The sequence below is a fragment of the Rosa chinensis genome, chromosome 2 (genome assembly GCF_002994745.2).
Source record: "Rosa chinensis cultivar Old Blush chromosome 2, RchiOBHm-V2, whole genome shotgun sequence".
Taxonomy (NCBI): domain Eukaryota; kingdom Viridiplantae; phylum Streptophyta; class Magnoliopsida; order Rosales; family Rosaceae; genus Rosa; species Rosa chinensis.
Window position 1 is genome coordinate 87,584,770 of NC_037089.1, and position 21,727 is coordinate 87,606,496.

The 21,727-nt window shown below is 38.2% G+C and overlaps 3 protein-coding genes across 3 annotated transcripts; 2 read left to right on the plus strand and 1 right to left on the minus strand.

The window, feature by feature from the left end:
* The first annotated feature begins 2,672 nt into the window (after positions 1-2,672).
* Positions 2,673-7,345, plus strand: LOC112189792 (uridine kinase-like protein 1, chloroplastic). Its single transcript, XM_024329149.2, has 14 exons — positions 2,673-2,877; positions 3,018-3,109; positions 3,212-3,281; positions 3,410-3,528; positions 3,688-3,784; positions 4,737-4,816; positions 4,992-5,186; positions 5,560-5,643; positions 5,728-5,788; positions 6,023-6,083; positions 6,324-6,417; positions 6,524-6,596; positions 6,806-6,888; positions 6,975-7,345. The coding sequence occupies exons 1-14, from the start codon at positions 2,673-2,675 to the stop codon at positions 7,119-7,121; spliced, it is 1,461 nt and encodes a 486-aa protein (XP_024184917.1). The 3' UTR covers positions 7,122-7,345.
* A 637-nt stretch (positions 7,346-7,982) lies between these two features.
* On the plus strand, positions 7,983-11,036 carry LOC112189791 (receptor-like protein EIX2). The gene has a single exon (XM_024329148.2). The coding sequence runs from the start codon at positions 8,006-8,008 to the stop codon at positions 10,910-10,912; it is 2,907 nt and encodes a 968-aa protein (XP_024184916.1). The 5' UTR covers positions 7,983-8,005; the 3' UTR covers positions 10,913-11,036.
* A 7,577-nt stretch (positions 11,037-18,613) lies between these two features.
* LOC112185329 (protein SUPPRESSOR OF QUENCHING 1, chloroplastic) lies at positions 18,614-20,508 on the minus strand. The gene is made up of 4 exons (XM_024323569.2): positions 20,445-20,508; positions 20,077-20,244; positions 19,409-19,579; positions 18,614-19,087 (listed from the first exon to the last, which is right to left on the minus strand). The coding sequence occupies exons 1-4, from the start codon at positions 20,506-20,508 to the stop codon at positions 18,933-18,935; spliced, it is 558 nt and encodes a 185-aa protein (XP_024179337.1). The 3' UTR covers positions 18,614-18,932.
* Positions 20,509-21,727: the final 1,219 nt, after the last annotated feature.

Genomic DNA, 21,727 nt, shown 5'->3' on the forward strand with positions numbered 1-21,727 from the left:
TTCTCCTTTGGCGAATAAACATTTCACCTATGATGCACGGAAACGCGAAACCTCCCTCGTTTCCCGTATCGAAACGGGAAACGGGTCGGAAACGCGAATCGGATTTGGAAACGTACGTATCCAATTTGGAAACTCTAGAATGTAAATAAATAGGAAACGTGGGGGTATTACTGACTTTTTACTAGGCATAAATTGAAAAAAAAAAACAAAAAAAACAAGCAAAAGACGCGACGAGAGAGAGACCAGAGACGCGACCAGATCGAGATCGTGAGAGAGACCAGAGACGCGACAACGACGCGACCTCAGACGCAAACGAGACCCTCGATCGTTTCTCTTGTGCTCGGAGACCCAGTTCCGGTCATTCCTCTTCTGCTCGGACGATACCAGTTCCGGTCGCTCCTCTTCTCCAGTTCCTGTCGTTCCTCTTCTAGCCGCTCAAGACTTCTCCTCTCAACCAGTCCGGTCGCTCCTCTTCTCCAGTTGCGGTCGTTCCGGTCGTTCCTCTCAAGACTCTCCTCTTCTAGCCGCTTCGGGTACGTTTGTTCTGCTCTTCTTCTCCTGAGTTCACTTTCTTATCCTCTTTGCTTTTCTGAGTTTTCTCGATCGATTTGTTTAAAAGCAATATTACTTGATTCACCTTTCGGTGAGTTTTGAAAGATGGTGAAGTTTGCTTTCATGGGTTTGGTTCTTAATCTCATTTTCTGATGTGTAATTGATAAACTTTAGTTCTTTGGAATCTGGGTAGTCGTAATTTTGATGTAAGAAGTGTTGGGTTGGTTTATATCAGCATGATTGTAGTAAAAAGTGAGCTTAATTTGCCTAAAGTGAGCATCTTTTTGTCATTCTCACGTTTTGATTGATGATATAAACGCTGATTAGATTGCTTTGTGAACTGAGAATCGTTGAAACTTGAATTGTGTATTGGTGTAATGTTGAATTGTGTATCTTTCAGGAACCATGAGCACCGGAGGAACACCTCCTATTAGTTCTAGTTCTTGAGATTGCTAACCTTTCACTTGATGAACCACAATTAGAGGGGGTTTTGTTTGAAGATGAAGATCTTGAGGATGTTGTCCAAGTTGAATGAAGTTCATGGTTGTTGACTTGTTATTAGTTGTGCTAACCTTTTACTTGAAACTTTGGATTGATAATACTTGATTGTCATAAACTAGTACTTGGTTTATGTTTCATATATTTTTTTTTTCTAATTATATATATATATATATATTTAATTGGCGTTTCCTTCACGTTTCCGTTTCCTATTACATTTAAGATTTGCCGTTTCCACGTTTCCGATCGTATCGTATCCGGAAACTCGTACCTGTTTCCGTGCTTCTTAGCATTTCACTAACAGATGGATAGAACAAGGAGGAGGGCTAAGAACAAAGAACATACTGATGAATGAACAAAAGAGGGAATTGGAAGAACAAAGAATGATAATTTCTTTGAGCAAGAACAAAACAATCATTTTTTTATTCCTAGGGTTAGGGCTAGAAAACCCTTTGCTGTTCCAATTCTCTATTGTTCAATTAGAACAAACACCACCGTTCAATTAGAACTACCACCACCACCAAGGTTTCAGAAACTTGGTCTGTTAAGAATGATTCAGCACGAACACGATTTAAGACCAGCCATATCAGACCAAAAAAATTGGCTAATGGCTTTTTCAGTTTCTATTTGTATTTTACACTTTTTTGTTTTTGTCTTTAACTTGCTTTGATATATGTTACCATACAAAATAGTATTTTTCATAAGAGTGCTTGTTTTCATACCTCTAAAATTGATAATTGAACCTCCATATTTTCATAAGAGTTGCGAACTGGTCAATTTTTGATTGTGGCCATTCATGACCGGAACATTTCAAGCATTTCGTTGATTAGATATGTTTCCAGCGACTTCACCTCCACTGGAATTTGGAGTGGTGACTCTTTTTTTTTTGGTGGAATGGTGACACTCTGAGCAAGTTCCATTGAGTTGCCATCATAAACATAATTCCAAACAGAAGCTATTAATATTTCGGTACTACAAGTTTGTAATTGAACATCTTAATGCTCCAATTGAGTGGCTATACAAATATGCTCGAGGAATGTTCTTTGGGCATATAAAAGAGTATAGGAATAGGAAAAGTTTGGTCTGGCTCCATTTTTTCCCCCTTCCCTGCAACAACCTACTGTTCAGGCTCATCAAGGTTGGTATACTTGGTGCAAATGCCAACAAAGTTACTTCTGCATGGCTAGCCTGATCTTAGAACACATCAACAAATTTACTACAGAATTATGGCTTCTCAATGGGAAGAATTAAGTGGCAACCCCTAAAAAGGAGAGGGGAGGTGCCTGCCAAACATTTATAAATAGTTTGTCGACCTCTAGATCATCATTCGAAATATTAATACTATATCTATGAGGGTACACCAACAGTTGTCAGGATACTACTGAAGTGCATACATAAAATGCAATCAGAAAAGCTTATTCCTCCAATCAGAAAAAACATTTAAACATTTTTTTTATCCAAAGAGAGAAATAGGTGGGGACCAAAAAAAAAAAGGAGCTATGCGCGCGGATCGATCGCGACAAATAGGCACAGTCACTGAGTCACGTTAGACTGTAGAGTGGTGCTGTAACAGAATTTGATTCCGATACTCGAAAGAGTGAGAGAGAGAGAGAGACTCCACGATGGCGGAGGAGACGAAGACCACCGTTGACTACCGGATGGAGAGAGCGTCTGGTCCCCACTTCTCGGGCCTCCGACTCGACGGCCTCTTATCTTCTTCGCCTAATTCTTCTCCTTTTTCAGCTTCGCCTCTTTCTCTTCGCTCTTCTGCCGCCGATTCTTCAAACCTCGCCGACTCCAACGCCGCCAAGCAGCCCTTCGTCATCGGTACTCTCTCTCTCTCTCTCTCTCTCTCTCTCTCTCTCCATTCGATTTCAGTTAGCGTTTCGATTATTCCGTGCATTTGATTCAGTCTCTGCTACTGCATTTTCTTTCAATTGTTGATTGTGGCTTCACTGATTAAGCAGGTGTTTCTGGAGGTACGGCTTCCGGTAAGACCACGGTGTGCGACATGATCATCCAGCAGCTTCACGATCATCGCGTCGTCCTTGTCAATCAGGTTAGGGTTCTATGCTGACTTACTTTGCATTTTCTGCCTGCAAAGTTTTCCTTAATTCAAAATGAAAATAAATTCTGAAGAAAGCTTATTTGATTTGGTTAGGATTCATTTTATCGTGGTTTGACGCCTGAGGAGTCTGAACGAGTGCATGAGTATAATTTTGATCATCCTGGTAATCAGATCATACAGTTCAATATGAATTGAAGTTAATTACTCTCGAAATGGATGTTGCCCGTGAAATTAGGCTGTTTGGTGTGCCGAAATTCTATTGAGTATATGATGGTTATGTTTGCTATGTAGACGCGTTTGACACTGAGCAGATGTTAGAGTGTGTTCAAAAGCTAAAAAGCGGGCAGTCTGTCCAAGTTCCAATATATGATTTTAAGATACATCGGCGCAGTTCTGATAGTTTTCGACAGGTACTCAAGTCATTTATGTTTATTTTACTTAGCTTTCATAGGAGTATAAAGATTCTTTTGCTTGTAAAATTGGTTGTTATTGTTGTTTCTATTGCTAATATTGATGTGTGGCATTCTCTTGACCTGTGCTATGCATTTTTTTTTTTACTTCTTTGTCAGGTGAATGCTTCTGATGTAATAATCTTGGAGGGAATTCTGGTTTTCCATGACCAGCGTGTCCGTAATCTGATGAACATGAAGATTTTTGTCGATACAGGTTTGATTTCCTCAGTCTAGTTTCTGCTGTCACTGTCATAATTTCATTGTATCATCTTATGATCGTCAAATCTTTTAGCTTTCCACATTAGCTATGTTTTGCATGGCATCCTTGTTTAGGTTCTCACACCATGTGGTCTTGATGTCTCAAATTACATTGTTTTATAGAGTCTAGAAAGATTTGCTTCAGCAATCAAATATGAAAAAGAAACAAATAGATAGATTTATGATACCTGGATTAGAAAAGGCATGGAACTCCAGAGCTGACCTGTAAGTTCTCATACTGCTTATCGATGTTAAGGTTGCTAATTTGTAAACTACTGCTTAAAAGAAACCATGGAGGCATAGGCGCTTGGATGGTTAATGATACTTTAAATTCTTAGCCAATCCATCTAGAATATCTTCATTTGTTTCTTTTCAAATTTCAAATAATGCTCTATCAGCTTGTAGGTTTTTACCCAAAAAAAAATAAAAATCCTTTTATGAAAATAAACAAGTTTTCTTTAGTATCTCATCTACCCTAAGCTTTCATTTTTAAAACTTCAGAAAAGAAAATAAAAATATGTGAATGGCTATGAAAAAAGCCATATGTACTACTCAAAATCAGCCTCACCTTTGCATTGTTCTTTTTTCATTTTGAAAAATATAAATAAGTGGAGTAGGATGGAATGAAAATTTTGGGTAATGAGTATGAAAATACATTTTGGGCTTGGGAAGCCTCGAGTTTGGCTTTTGATCTCTGAAATTCTGTGCTAATTAAAAACCTTATCGTTATGGACCTACAGAAATTTCTAGTTACAGAAGCCAAGAACTTCTTGGGGCTCACTCTGTGACTCTGCAATAGCCAGTCTATAAGAATTGTGTATCGGCCAGTCTCTATATGAATGTCTGAAATAGGTATGCTCTCTTCCTTTCTGAATGTTTGCTGTCTCCTTGTTTGCATATGCCTTCAGATGCTGATGTGAGACTTGCTCGTAGATTAAGACGAGACACTGTTGAGAGGGGCAGGAACGTAGACTCTGTTCTTGAGCAGGTAAGGCCTCACTCTTGAACAATCTCTTTGGAGACTACTTGGTGCATCGCTTAGTTCATAAGATTGGGAATACATAACCATGTTTCCTGTTGAGTTTTGTAAGAGAAGAGTATGACTCTATAGTAATTTTTTCAATTTGAATAATCACATCGAGAGCATTATGCTTATCATGCAGTATGCCAAGTTTGTCAAGCCTGCTTTTGATGATTTTGTTCTCCCCTCAAAGAAGTACGCTGATGTGATCATTCCCCGGGGAGGCGATAACCATGTTGCTATTGACTTAATTGTACAACATATTCGCACAAAGCTTGGTCAGCATGACCTTTGCGAAATATATCCTAATGTGTACGTTATACAGTCCACGTTTCAGGTATGCCTTCTGTTTTATGTTATTTGGTGTTGTAAGCATATTCTTCACCTTTTGTTTTTTGGGGGAGTCAAAACTTTGTAATTTTGGCTTTGACTTGTGACACTAGTAAAAGTTAATTACTGCTGATCTTCTAGTGCATAAAAGTAAGAAAACTTGCTAAACCTTGTTTCCTGCGCTTCTTGCATCTTTGACTCTAGACTTTTAATAGTAAATGTTTTTTGTGACCGACTTAGTCTTTGTTGTTGTTGTTGTTTTTTTTTTTTTTAACATTTCTATAATTTAGGCATGCAAACTATAATATGTAATTTTTAGTTCTGAAAGGATTTCACAATCACATTTCATAGACCTTAATCTAGTTGTTCTCATATTACAGATTAGAGGCATGCATACACTGATTCGAGACCGAGAAATATCAAAGCATGATTTTGTATTTTATTCAGATCGCCTAATTTGTCTGGTAATTTTTGTTTCACGCCTTACTCAAGTTTCATTTATACCATAGTTCAGCTTCTATGTTCTTATACTTTGATGTGGTCTCTAGGTTGTGGAGCATGGCCTTGGTCATTTGCCTTTCACAGAGAAACAAGTGATAACTCCACCAGGTGTGCCCATTATGTTTCGCCACCCTGTTCTTATTGCTTGTATTTATGTGCATCTCTATGAATCACTGATATGAAGCTTCATACATGTTTGGTCGCTGACAAATAGTGGCAGCTTATGTTTCTGTCTGGTCTTTCATTGGATCTTGTGTCTACTTTTATCTCTGCACATTTAGACATGTTCTGCAGAAGGAATAGTCTGCATGTTTTTAAATTTGGTCTTTTCTTGTATTTCAGGATCTGTGTATACTGGGGTTGATTTCTGCAAGAAATTATGTGGAGTTTCAATTGTTCGAAGGTGAGCTTTAAATCAGGTATTGTTTTTCAGAAGTTACAATTATGTGGCAGTCAGACCTGTGCACTTGAATATTTGGGTAACTGGGTTGGTTACCATTTTTTCTGTAGAATTGTGATGAATCCAATTCTATTCCAGCGCTTTTCTAGGTGTTTTGGAAGATAATAATAAATTATTATCCTTCATATATCTTGGTCTCTTGTTTACACATACCAACAACCTTTTCTTGTTTGTTATGATTAGTGGTGAGAGCATGGAAAATGCATTACGTGCATGTTGCAAAGGAATAAAAATTGGGAAGATCTTGATTCATCGTGATGGAGACGATGGCAAACAGGTGACATTATGTTTATGAAGTAGGATTAACTTTGCCAAGAACTAAGCCACTCCTCTCTCAAATTTGATAAAACTTCTGTATAATTGAGTTATTCCACCTCAAGCAGCTTATATATGAGAAGCTCCCCAAGGATATTTCAGAGCGTCATGTCCTGCTGCTAGACCCTGTACTTGCTACAGGTAATTCCATTACTTTTCTATAAGCTTGGTTCTGCATCTTTGCTATCTGCATGTACTGAGGAAAAGTAGTTGGTGATGTAAGAAAACTTTGTACTCTAATTGCCCAAAATATGATGAAGAATTTTTGGCCCATGTTAATAGAAGCATTTTTAAACATCCATACTTGCTGATGATCAAAATGCAATGACCAATCTGAGTGTGACTTGTAGGTAATTCTGCTAACCAGGCTATTGAACTACTCATACAGAAGGGGGTTCCTGAATCACATATAATATTCTTAAACCTTATATCTGTGAGTACTTCTTGATGCTTGCTGATTACATATTAGAATTTACATTATGAACTATGCTGATTTACCACTATTTTAATCTGCTTTAGGCTCCTGAGGGAATTCATTGTGTTTACAAACGATTTCCATCCTTGAAGATCGTCACTTCAGAGATTGATATTGCCCTCAATGAAGAATTTCGTGTCATACCAGGGTTGGGTGAATTTGGGGATCGTTACTTCGGCACAGATGATTGATCATGGATAAGTGATCCTAATCAGGCTGTGGCCTTGAAATAGATCGTTATGCAGAAACACCAAGGAGATATGTTTATGCAACTCCTGCCAGGGACTTGTCTTCAACTTTTGAATTATGGAATGTATTGCCCTTATGTCTTAATTACGGTTTGATTGCTTGAATCGGTCAAATTGCAGTATATAAACAGTGTGATGTCAGCAATATCATATGCCCTCGTATGCAATTTGTAAAAATTTGGAAATTTCAAAGCAATATAGCCAAGAATTGGAGGTCTAGAGTCTGGTATGTGCTCCGTGCTTGTTCCCATTTAACTCGAACACCTATTCCAATGTTATTATGACCAAGACAAAAACACCTCAAGTCTTTTACGGGTCTGAAAATGTATATATGAATCCCAAGGTTGATTTCTCCAAAAAAATAAAAATAAAAATAAAATAAAAAATAAATAAAAAAATAAATAAAAAATAAAAAATAAAATCCCAAGGTTGAAAATTTCCTCAGGTAATTTCTTATTTCCAACGTCTGGGTGAGAGTCGGCATCACATTGAATTGGACTTCTTTGCATAATGGCAGGTTCCATGAATTAGGTCTTATATGGTCGACCTTACTGGACTTGTCGCCATTGAATAGAACTTGCAAAGCCTTGGTGTTAGAAAATGGTGTCCATTTTATATGGTGAATGTCGGTATGAATGATATGGAAGTCCTGTAATCACGTGTTAGAAAATGGTGTCCATTTTATATGGTGAATGTCCCTGAATTCTCATCTCTTTTTTCCACCATGACTTGCCTTGGTCCTTTATATATAGGCCTGTTTTATATATTGCAAAGATATCTTTCTAGTCTGTATACATCCCATTGCTTACCATAATCAGTCAAGAAGCATGGGACACGTTACTCCGTTCTTACTTCTTTCACTTATACTACTGTCAGGAACAGTTGCACTTTCTTTCGGCAATGCAGATCCTAATGTGGGTTGCATGGATATCGAGAGGAAAGCCCTTCTGAAGCTCAGAGAGGGCCTTACTGATCCTTCAGACCAGCTTTCGTCTTGGGTTGGAGTGAATTGCTGCACATGGAGAGGTATAGGCTGCAACGAGACGACTGGACGTGTGGACAGCCTTAATCTTCGCAACCCGAGTGATGATAGAATACTCCATGCTTTAGGAGGTGAGATCAATCCTTCTTTGCTTGTTTTGAAAGATTTGCTTTACTTGGATTTGAGCATGAATAACTTCCGAGGTCTAGAACTTCCGAGTTTCATTGGATCACTAGAAAAAATGACGTACCTCAATCTATCTGGTGCATCTTTTGGTGGAATAATTCCCGCCAATCTTGGAAACCTTTCAAAATTGCTTCATCTTGATCTCAGTAATAATGCTATTGAGAGTGATCTCAGATGGCTTCCCAGTCTTTCTTCCTTACAGTTTCTTCACTTGGGAGGAGCAGACCTTACCAAGGCTGCACCATATTGGCTTCCCACTGTTAACATGCTCCCTTCACTTCTTGAATTGCATTTGCCTGGTTGTGGACTTTCCATCCTTCCTCCTACCCTTCCTCATATCAATTTCACATCACTATCGGTTCTTCACCTATCTGCCAATGGTTTCAACTCCACACTTTCTCCCTGGTTGTTCAATCTGACTCAACTAGTCAATCTTGATCTAAGTTCGAACAATCTGAATGGAGAACTTCCAGAAACACTAGGGAGTTTGACTCATTTGAAGAACCTTGATTTGTCAGAGAATTCAGATATTGGAGGTCAGTTGCCGAGAAACTTGGGGATGCTATGCAATTTGCAGTCTCTTAAACTTTCAATCAACAAAGTTACTGGTGACATAACTGAGTTCATTGATAGTATGTCTAGATGCACAAACAGCAGCTTAGAGAGGTTGGATTTAGGTTTTAACAGTCTCACAGGAAATTTGCCAAATTCATTGGGACTTCTTAAGAAGTTAAGATTCCTCAAGTTGTGGCACAACTCATTTCAGGGTTCAATCCCAGAATCTATAGGAAACTTGACATCTTTGGAGGACTTTTACCTTGCACAGAATAAAATGGGTGGAGTCATCCCAGAAAGTTTTGGGCAGCTCTCATCCCTCGTTGCGGTAGATCTCTCTGAAAACACATGGGAAGGTGTTGTAACAGAAGCTCATTTTCTGAAACTTCGAAGCTTAGAAGAGGTGGCAATCCAGAAAGCCTCCCCAAACATTTCCCTAGTTTTCAACATTAGTTCTAAATGGATTCCTCCTTTCAAATTGGCATACTTATACCTTAGATCATGTCAACTGGGTCCCAAATTTCCTGCATGGCTTAGAAATCAGACTGAGCTTGTCACGGTGGTCCTCAATAATGCTAGGATTGCAGATTCCATACCAGATTGGTTTTGGCAGTTAGATTTGTTATTAGATGAACTAGATGTTGCTTACAATCAACTAACCGGCAAGGTGCCTAACTCGTTAAGGTTCAGCAATCTTGCTAATGCTGATTTGAGTTCAAACCACTTTCAGGGTCCCCTCCCACTTTGGTCACCAAACATTACAACACTCTACCTCAGGGATAATCAGTTTTCAGGGCCAATTCCTTCAAACATTGGTGACGTGATGCCCTCCTTGACTGATTTAGACATATCAAGGAACGGTTTGAGTGGAAGCATTCCCCTGTCTTTTGGTAATCTAAGCATGTTGACAACTATGGTTCTCTCAAATAATTACTTGTCTGGTGAAATTCCTCATTTCTGGAACAGTATACCAGACTTGTATATTGTAGATATGTCAAACAACGGTCTCTCTGGTACAATTCCAAGATCCATGGATTCTCTTATTTCACTAAGATACTTGATACTCTCTAGTAACAACTTGTCAGGCGAACTTCCTTCACTGAGAAACTGCACTGGCATGAAGAGTCTTGATCTTGGGGATAATAAGTTCTTTGGAAACATTCCGGCGTGGATAGGAGAAAGCATGCTCTCTTTATTGATTTTACGCTTGAGTTCCAACTCATTCACCGGAAGCATTCCTTCACAGTTGTGTGGCCTTTCCAGTCTTCACATATTGGACCTCTCACACAATAATCTTTCTGGTCATATTCCCCACTGTGTTGGTAATTTGAGTGGCTTGAAAACATCTGTAATCTCAGATAAAGATACATCATACCTTTACCAGGGAAAACTGAAGGTAGTTGCAAAAGGAAGAGTGCAGGACTTCGATTCCATTCTTTATCTTGTTAATAGCCTGGATCTCTCAAGCAATAACTTATCAGGTGAGATGCCGAGGGAGCTCACAAGCCTAATAAAGTTGTGGACCTTGAATTTATCCATGAATCATCTAACAGGAGTAATTCCATCAAGGATTGGGAGCATGGAGTTTATAGAAACTCTTGATTTGTCAATAAACCAGCTTTCAGGTTCCATTCCACCGAGTATGGTTTCATTGACATTCTTGAGTCATCTAAACCTCTCATACAACAACTTGTCTGGAAAAATCCCAACAGGCAACCAGTTTAACAGCCTGGTTGATCCATCAATATATGAAGGCAATGCCGCTCTTTGTGGTTTTCCGTTGCCTGATTGCCAAGTCAATGGCGGAACACCTCAGGGTCCAAGTGGAGGTGGAGAGGACAATGGCTTTGAAATGTTGGGGTTCATCATTAGCATGGTGATCGGTTTTGTTATAGGGTTCTGGGGAGTTTGCGGGAGTTTGGTCATCAGCAAGTCTTGGAAGAAAACATATTTCCACTTCACTGATAAAATGATCGTTGCTTGTATGCGGAAATATCAGAGGAGACAGTAAATTTAAGTAGTTTTACTTGAAACTTTTTTTGTTTTTGGTCATTCAGGAATAAACCAGGGTTGTGTAAGCTTGTTGTTTTCTGTTCCTAAGAGTTTGTAAGCTTTTCCTGTTCTAAACTAATTAAACTGCAACTTGCATTTTCTTTTTGTTTTTACCTTTGCAGCATGGTCATTACTCTTAGTCCTGTACAAGTGCACATATTATTATTATTTTTGCATCATACAAATTATTAATTTTTTCTTCCTGAAATTGAAGCCAAATCGTTGCCAACTATTATTAATCAAGGGATCATTTTGTAGTGATCAATTATCATGTGTCCGATGGGGATCAAATGGCTGTTCATGTACCTTTATCTTTGGAGGCTCAAGCAGAGGCCCGTATACTTGTGTTTTCTCATATGAGTTTGTGAAAGTTTTGAAAGGCTCCGTCCCACACACTGCAAAAAATAAGATGACATCCAAATAAAATTATTACTCCAGATTGTGTTTTTTTTTTTCGTTTACTCAAGATTGTGTTTGGATAGAACAATTTCAATTTTTGTTTTTTGAATAAAGAACAATTTTAATATTTGAATGCTGAAATTAAAATTCAATCATTTATATATCTAATCAATCGTAGATTTTGTTTGTTTGGATGTAAAATTTGTAATTTAAATAAGGATTAATTACATATAAGTGCATATTTGAATGTTTTTTTTGTCATAAGGCCACAAGCTATTTTTTTTCTCTCTCATAAAGCCACTAGATTAAAAAGTGTATTAAATTTTAGATATAAAAAATAACATATTTACATAAATGCCACTAGAGTAAAAAGTCAACAATCATCCTCTCTCTTCTCTCTGACGAGGTTTCCGGCCAACTTCAGCGGGTCTCCAGTTGACCTCCGGCCAACTCCGGCGGGTCTCCGGTCAACCTCCTACGAGTCTCCGGTCAACCTCCTATGAGTCTCCGGTCGACTTCCAAGCAACTCCGGCGAGTCTCCGGTCATAAAAGCTACTATCACAAGCAATAAAAGCTATTCTGGTGAGATTTCCTGCAACCTCCGGTAAGGTCATAAAAGCTACTATCACAAGCAATAAAAGTTACTCTGGTGAGATTTCCAACAACCTCCGGCGAGGTCACAAAAGCTACTGTCACCAGCAACAAAAGCTACTATTACAAAAAAAAAACTTATGCTCCACAAAACCAAAAGTTATTATCCTCACCAACAAAAACTACTCTCACCAACATCAAAAGCTACTCTTACCAGCAACAAACGTTACTGTCACCAACATTAAAAAACTACTCTCACCACTAACAAAAACTACTCTCATCAACGCCAAAAGTAATAACCAAACAGAACAAAAACTATTAAAAGTTACTCTCATCAATGCCAAAAGTAATAACCAAATAGACCAAAAACTACTCTCACCAACGACAAAAACTATGTCACCAACATTAGAAAGGTACTCTCACCAAAGAAAAAAGCTACTATCACCAACAACAAAAAGTCAAAAACTACTCTCACTAATATAAAAAAACTACGTTTACCAGCACCAAAAGCCTAGTTTCACCAATACCAAAAACTACTCTAACCATCACCAAAAGTTACTTTCACCGACACTAACCAAGCAAAAACAAGCTATTCATACAGATTGAGAAAGTTATTACCAGAGATTAACAAATCTACTCTCACTGACTGAGAAAACTATTACCAACCAACACAAAAGCCACTATGAAACATCAAAACAATTATAAATCTACAATATTAAAGGCTTACGATGCTCAAACGTGAATGCATTGCACATATTATAATTTGGCAGCATAAGTTGTATCCATGAGCATCATTCACTAGAGTAAGTCCTAAAATCCATAGGAATTACCAAAATCAAACCAAAGCTATCAAATTCAATGAAAAATATGAACAAATGAGTTTCTACCTTATCCAAAAACAGTAACAATACAATATTCAAACCACAAATCTATACAAAAATAAAAAAACTCAACAAAACGAATGGCATTGAGGACAACTCGTCACCGGAAAGAAGCCAAACGAAATCGTGCTCTAGCTCAACCCGAACCAGACCATTGAAGACAGTTTTTCTAGGGGCTAAAGTCGGTTTCAAAGCAAAGCTAATAAAAGCGGCAGATTTTGGAGATCAGGGATCGGTGCCAGAATCTCATTTTCAGAATTGAAGGACGGCGGCGTCATCTACAATGCACCCAGCTACACTCTTAATTTCGAGGACGACACCACATGCATCGACGACATCCTTCTCCAGTCGCGGCTACCGGCCTCCACCTCCTGGAGTCTGACCCCGCCGGAGAAGTCAACCATGAGCTGGCGTATTCTGGATGATGTTCTAGAGGAAAATGAGGACAAAGCTAGAGGTCACCGACGAGGAACAAAGCTAGAGGTCACCGACGTCGAACAATTTGAAGGAGAAGCATCACCGATCGATGCGACGACGGATCTCCCGAGCTAAGATATGCTTCGAATCTTCGTCGAGATCAAAGAAAACAGCGGAGAAAGAGGAGGAGGTGTTGAAACGATGCCGTCTCGTTTCGCTCCGATCAACAACAAGGCTTCTCTCTATCGAGATTGTCTGGCCAACGCTGAGCTTCTCTGCGCAATCGTCAATTGCTGCCGAGGGAGAGTTTCCCACGTCAGAGAGGTTATTCGTCAGCGACGCCATGTATGACAACCACAATGAGAATTGAACAAGCTCGTCGGAGAAAGAGAACATTGAATCACCGGCGAGAGAGAGAAAAGAGAGAAACATGGATCTGATTTTTTTTTTTTTTTTTTGAAGAGAATGGATCTGATATCCTATTTAGTTGGCTTGTTATTAAGTGGAAGGGTAAAAATTGTCAAAGACCAAATAAAATAATAAGAACTTAAAAAATATATAAAATAATAATAATAATAATAATAATAAGAACTCAATTGTGCGTATTAGGTTTCTGCAAAAACTGAAACAGCAGCCATAACCCAATTTCTCCTTTCACTGTATATCCCTTGTATTTATACAAATCACAACACGAATAATAATAATTTAAAAAAGCAGTAGCAACCCATATATATGAAGAATACTAAACAAACTGCAGCGAGCAGAAGCTGGCAGAGGAAAACAGATGGTGTAATTGCCGCTTCTCACAGTTTCACCCTATTCATCTTTACTGATGTAAAAGATTTTGATCATTCCTCGTCATCATCAGTTCCCGCCAAAACTTTGATACGAGTCACCATGATTAGTGCGCACCTTACGTACCTTGGGCTCCATCACCAGTTTAAAACCACCACCACCAACATCTCCTCCGTCTCTCTCCGGCGTGCTCCCGGTATGACCTCGCTAACGAAAAGCTTATGCTTTTCCCTTTCTAATATTACTTAGGGTTTTGGTATGATATTTATCTGGTTGAGAAATAAGAAGAACAGTGTTAATGCCAAACAAGTCAAAAATGGTTGGCGCTCATTGCCGTTGAAGTCTTTCCATAATATATCATAATTTTCATGTGTATCTTAGTGCGACATTTTCAAGGATTTTTAATGCTTTGAATTAGGTCTGATAAATGATCTACCCTACTTGATCTGTTGCCAATGAATAAAATTTCCAAAGCCTTGAAATTAGACAATGCATGGTGTTGATTTTTATAGTGAATGTCAGTATCAATGGTTTGGAAGTCCTGTATTCATCTGAATTCTCATTTCCATAACCATAGTTTCCATGGATTGGAGTCTCTTAGTGTGATCTTGTCAATGATTTTTAATGCTTTGATATTAGTCCATGGTGGGTGCTACGGTTATAACCTTGGAAATCTTTACGACCGATCATCGGGTAATCTAGAGTTTTTGAGGCATTATAATTCCTTGGCAATGTTAGTCCTATATAAAGGGCTTGTGGTTTCTTTGAAATCATCTTCGATCAATCCTACATATCAAATTGCATATGAAACAATGTGCCACAGTAGTGCTTCCATTGAATTCTTTTACTTGCACTATTGTCAGGAGTATTTTACTTTCAAACAGTTCAACATGGCTTCTGCAATGCAGATGTCAACGTGGATTGCATGATTGTGGAGAGGAGAGCCCTTCTTGAGCTCAAACAAAACCTCTCAGATCCTTTGGATCGACTTTCGTCTTGGGTGGGAGAAGATTGCTGCAAATGGAGAGGCGTAAGCTGCAACAACTAAACTGGCCGTGTGGTCAGCCTCAATCTTCGCAACCCAATTTCAGATGGTTTGGACGGGGATGATGGAGCACTGCATGCTTTAGGTGGTGAGATCAAATCTTCTTTGCTTGTTTTGAAAATTATGATTTACTTGGACTTGAGCATGAATAACTTTGGAGGTGTCAAACTTCCAAGTTTCATTGGATCACTAGAGAAACTGACATACCTTAATCTTTCTGGTGCATCTTTTGGTGGAGTCATTTGCCCCAATTTTGGAAACCTGTCAAGGTTGCTTTGTCTTGATCTAAGTAACAACCTTGTTGAGAGTGATCTCAGATGGCTTTCCAGTCTTTCTTCCTTACAGTTTTTTAACTTGGGAGGAGCAGACCTTACCAAAGCTGCACTATATTGGCTTCCCACTGTTAATATGCTCCCTTCACTTCTTGAATTGCATTTGCCTGGTTGTGGACTTTCCATCCTTCCTCCTACTCTTCCTCATATAAATTTCACATCACTATCGGTTCTTGACCTATCTGCCAATGGTTTCAACACCACACTTTCTCCCTGGTTGTTCAATCTGACTCAACTAGTCATTCTTGATCTAAGTTTGAACGATCTGAATGGAGAACTTCCAGAAACACTAGGGAGTTTGACTCATTTGAAGAACCTTGATTTGTCAGAGAATTCAGATATTGGAGGTCAGTTGCCGAGAAACTTGGGGATGCTATGCAATTTGCAATCTCTTAAACTTTCAATCAACAAAGTTACTGGTGAGATGATTGAGTTCATTGATTGTATGTCTAGATGCACAAACAACAGCTTAGAGAGGTTGGATTTAGGTTTTAACAGTCTCACAGGAAATTTGCCTAATTCATTGGGACTTCTTAAGAAGTTAAGATTCCTCAAGTTGTGGCACAACTCATTTCAGGGTTCAATCCCAGAATCTATTGGAAACTTGACATCTTTGGAGGACTTTTACCTTGCACAGAATAAAATGAGTGGAGTCATCTCAGAAAGTTTTGGGCAGCTCTCATCTTGCTGTAGATCTCTCTGAAAATACAAGGGAAGGTGTTGTAAAGCTCATTTTCTGAAACTTCGAAGCTTAAAAGAGGTGTCAATCCAGAAAGCCTTCCCAAACATTTCCCTAGTCTTCAACACTAGTTCTAAATGGATGCCTCCATTTAAATTGAGATACTTGTACCTTAGGTCATGTCAAGTGGGTCCCAAACTTCCTACATGGCTTAGGGCAACTCCAACCGTAGGGTTCAAAACTAGATTTTGTTGAATTATAAGACTTATCATCTCCAACAATGCTTTTTAGGGGGAGTTGGTCCTAAAATTATAGGACTCGGGCTCATCCCAAGACTTGGATACTGTTCATGGGGCCCAGCAGATGGGTTATTATTTGCTTTTTCTCAAATTGACCTTATTTAATCTGACGGCTCAGATTTGAGGAAAAAAAAGTGATCAATGACTCTTATTAAATCAAGAGTTATTATTTCTATTTTGTTCCAAAAAAATTTTAAAAATCACTAGAAAATTGAGGGGGGAAAAAATACCTATTGGAACAGTAAATTGTGGGAAATTCTATAAATATCAACCCATTCTTTTCTATTTCCACACACCAAATATCATCCGTCTCCTTCACAATTGTTTACCTTATTTAACTATCACTATGCCAAAAAAACCTTCAGACGACAGATTATATCTGTCGTCTGATGAAGTAAAAATCTGTTGTCTAGGTGGCTGCTGTCTCTAAGCCATTCAGACGACAGATATTCTCCGTCGTTGATAATGCACTCAGACGACAGATTTACTGTCGTCTGAAATACCTAATATTGAAGAATCGGAGTCTATCTGTCGTCTGAAACACCATACAACTACATATTAATGTTGTTGGAAATTCACTTCATCAACGGATTTAAAAAATAACTGTCGATGTAGTTAATGTAAGATGACGGAGTTTTTGTTGTTTCTGTCGTTTGATTGAACTAATATTAAGCTTAATTGATGCTTCTGTCGTCTGATTTGAAAAACAACGACAGTTATATGTTGGTTGATTTTGTATGCAACAACATAATTCTGTTGTTTGAAGTTGGTAGAAACAACATATCAACCACCTACTTGTGTTGTCTGAGAGCTCTTTGAACTCTACTTTTCTGTTGTTTGAACGTGGTAGAAACAACATATCAATCACCTTCTTCTGTTGTCTGAGAGCTATTTGAACTCTACTTTTCTGTTGTTTGAACTTGGTAGAAACAACATATCAACCACATATTTCTGTTGTCTAAGAGCTCTTTGAACTCTACTTTTCTGTTGTTTAAACTTGGTAGAAACAACAGATGATCATTTGTTTCTGTTGTTTCTATTTTCTTGATACAACATAAATTGTGCTGTATTTTCTTGATACAACATAAACCTGCATATATATGTTGCCTTTCAACCATTTCAACATCAGTCATTTACAATAAAATTGGACTAAAATCAGCATTGAAAATGATGGCTACGTTTCATTAATTGCATCAACATCATCCAAAATACAATCCATAGTTCCAACTCTAAACCTAGCCAACAGTTACATTATGATCGAGAGAACCAAAAAAACATCTTATCTCGATCATTTACCTAGTGCACCATTCTTTTGCAATTTCCTTAAGGCCTTGTTAGTTTGTTCATCAAAGATCGACTTCTTCATTGTTGAAACCATCTGTACATTCACAAAATGAAAAGAAACAACGAATGACTTTTAGGAAAGAAACAACCATCTGTCATCACCCACTATGCCAAACTATTTAAATAAGCATGAATTTAGATAGCCTATACTCAATGCTTGAGGTAGAATGATCTGAAAAAGATCTATCTAAACAAATGGAAGAATCTGAAGATTAGAATGTCCAAGACACCTGAAATAACCTGTAGTACAAATGAATAGATAATGTCACTTCATCTTTATATTCTGTTAGCAACAGCTAATATATGTGAAGGTGTAAGAAACAAATGACAATTATACTTGCAGAGAAGGGAGTTGAGAATATTACCTACAATTATACTTGCATATTACAAAAGTGGAAATCCTAGGTAGAAGCTGGTATCATATGTATCCCTGGAGCAGCCCAATATTGCGGTTCAAATGCACTGTCTCGTATGTATTTGGAAGGTAGATATGGGCCACAGACAACTCCATTAAGTTATTCAACAATTAACCGTAGAATGAGCATGCAGCCTAGCGGAGATGAAAGGGAATCAGAGATGTCCTGATTATATATGTTCTAGTAATCAGTTTTGAATGTATTATAAACTAAGACCATTACTTACAGATTTTATATCCACACAAACACACATATTCCGCGAATTGAACCTGGGACCTTACCAAACTCAGAGGCACCTTAGTTTAGCTGAGTGGGTGACCATGCTCTCCCCCGTGTTTTGGAAAAAAACTGGAACATCCTAAGCATGATACAAGGACGCATTTTAAAAATGATGTCATTGTATCCAAAACCCATGTGTCCCCAATTTAGGTTTCTGTAATCTGTAGTAGTGATAGTGAACTACTTAAAGGTGGCTACTTTTCTATTTGTCACTATATGTACATATACATATGCATACTGGAACAACCTGTAATACAGTGCAATCACATCAAAGAACAAATTGACCAACGGAAATTCAAATGATGAATCTTGACTTATCAAAACTCAGCAAGACAAATCATAAATGATGAGGCATGTTTCAGAGAGACAAATGTGCAAAAACAAAAACAACTGTGCAATAATACTGAACCTCAGAGCAGTAGACCTCCAACAAATATGATAGTAAACCTGTGGAAGAGATTGAACTGTACTGATAATCACAATCCTCCTGGTTGAGAGATATCTACCTAAGAGCAGCATTTCCTCTATCAACAACAAGCAAGGAACAAGTAGGCTGGACATATACTACATCAAAATCGTTTGAGAACATTGCATCTTCACTGGGTCCATCCCTGTAGCCATCAATATTTGATTTTCCACCAGCTATGGTTGTCACACCTGCAGAAAGTTTGTTCTAGAATTTTAGCAAGATAACTTATAGAAAATCCACCTTGAGGCTCTTTTAAGGGATTTGTAAGCAAGGTTCCCAATACATCTCCAAGAAATTGAATTATAAACAGCCTAGAGTCCCATGTAAAAGTTAGATTTGAGTATCTAAGTTTGGTAACTCAAAATAAATAAGAAATCCATGCATGCATGAGTACATATATGCATGTTTAAACCTAATAATTTTCCTTATATTTAGTTTCACGTGTTACCAGGATAAATCAGTAGTATAAGCTTCCACCTGACTGCAAAAATTACATGAAGTACACGTACCAGCTTCTCCAATTTTTCTTATGGCGTGATTCAAGGTATCAGCAACATATACATTGCCTTTATCATCCATGGTTACACCTTTTGGATGATTGAAACGAGCATCACTTGGCTTTCCATCAACATGGCCTGTATAACCCTGAAATGATCCAGCAACCAATCTTCCCCTACTATCTGCAGCAATGAAATATTAAATAATATTAAATCAAGGAACCTGTATGTAAATGGAAAAATCTTGTTGATCTTAATCATCTTATAGCTCGACAAGTGGATTTCCATAATTTAACAAAACCTCCATCACTATGAATATGAGTAATGGTAAGAGAAAACCATATCAAACAAAGCCGAAATTCATTCTACATCCCACACAACAGAAGAACTATGGTGTTCGTCCTCTTGTACAACCTTTTAATAAGCTCAATTTTCTTCCAAGAATGGACCCAAACATCACATAAGAATAAGGTGTCGTTCTGCATGCAATACTTTCTCTTAAGAAATTATTGGCACCAAACAAGCTAACATTTCAAAATGTCAAAGAAACCGCATTTAAAAAAAAAACAAAATGTCAAAGAAACCCTTGTACTATGAGAGAGAGAAGGGGGGGGAGAGAGAGAGAGAACAGGAACTGTCTCAAATATGGTAAAACGGTACAAGTAAATACTTTTGCATACATTGGGACAACGGAGGAGTAATCCGAACAATGTTGCTATTAATGGACTCCACAGCAAAGAGTTCGCCATCCTCTGAAATGCGGATCTTGAAAGGAACAACTCCAATATCAGTTCCTTCCACAACAGTCTCAACTAAGTACCCACTCTCAAACTGAACAACATTCCCATCTGCAATACAACAAAACCGTATAAAGCTCTAAGAGATACATCCTCAACCAATCTTAGCCTCAGAGTCTTTACTGCATCTAGTTCGAGTTACTTGCTAAGAATTTAAACAAACAAAGAAAGCATGTCTAAATGGAATGGCAGGTCGCAGATGACAGTTGAAAGCTAGTGTGTCCAAAAATGCTATATTTGACTCACAAAACCAGCAGAATGGAAAGAAGAAGAGAGTTGAAATGCATATCCAGGGTCAGCAAGCTTCGCAACCATAGTTGCCTCTCCTTGTTGTGCCTAAGGACAACATTAGATACAGATTATGAGCACATAAAAAATACACCAATTACAAGAGTGAAATGGAAGCAGAGTTAGAGTTAGAGTTAGAGAGAGAGGCAAAAAAGGCACCTTGAGATCATGGGAAGCACATAATTGCAATCTGGGACCAACATCGACGGAGCTGTTGGGGAGGGTAGACTGATCTTCAAAGTTGTAGTGAATGGAGAGGTACTGAGAGATAAATGACACCTGAGGCGGAGACACCGCACTCTTGTGGTTGTTGTTGAACAACACCTTCAGCTTGGCCACGCATAATGCTTGTTGAACGAAGAGCTACTTCACGCAAACACAGTGAGGACAAAGCTTGTTGCTGCGGAACAAAATCTTATTGTCAAATTTCCAAATTGGTTCAAAACGATCGACAATTCTATATATATAGACACACAGAAGAAGATGAAGAGGTAGAGAGAACCTGAAGATGACTACCGGATTGGACGAGACGAGCTCCTTCACCTTGCCCAACGCCATTTCGAAAACAACGACTCTTTCTATTTCGAAACCCTAAATCCCCAAATCGCTCCCGATTCTGTGATCTCTGTTGGGTGTAGATCTGGACTCCCAGTCGGAAGCATATGGTGCTGACTTTCGGTATCGTTCTTTGGTTGTTGGTTTGTAGATCGATATGGAAGACCAATGGGCGGAAGAGCATCGAAGAAGAGGTGCTACTAGGTTTGGGTCTGGGAGATGGAAAATGAGTTTTCTGATTTTTTTTTCACTAAGTGTGGGAAAGCACCGGGGGGGGGGGGTGTCTAGGTCTATTAAGATAGATAAGTTTTAGTTCAGCCAAAAAGAGGTTTTTGTCCACAGAAGAAGAAATAATTTCTTCATTTACTCAGACAACAGAATTCTGTTGTCTGACTTTTCTAAATTACAACAAACTTGAAAAAATTGATCTAGTATTGATTTTGATACTATTTAGACAACAGAAATGGTTAAAACTGTCGTCTGAAGATGTTCAAAAAAATCAGACAACAGAAAAAATCTCTTCTGTCGTCTGAGGGGTATGGTCTAAAGCATTTTTTGGCATAGTGTATATTAACATACTTTTAATATAAAATTCATCAACATTACACTCATATTATATTTTAATCAAGAATAGTGAAAATAGCACCCATATAGCACCTCATTGTTGGAGATGAGAATTAAGTCATATATG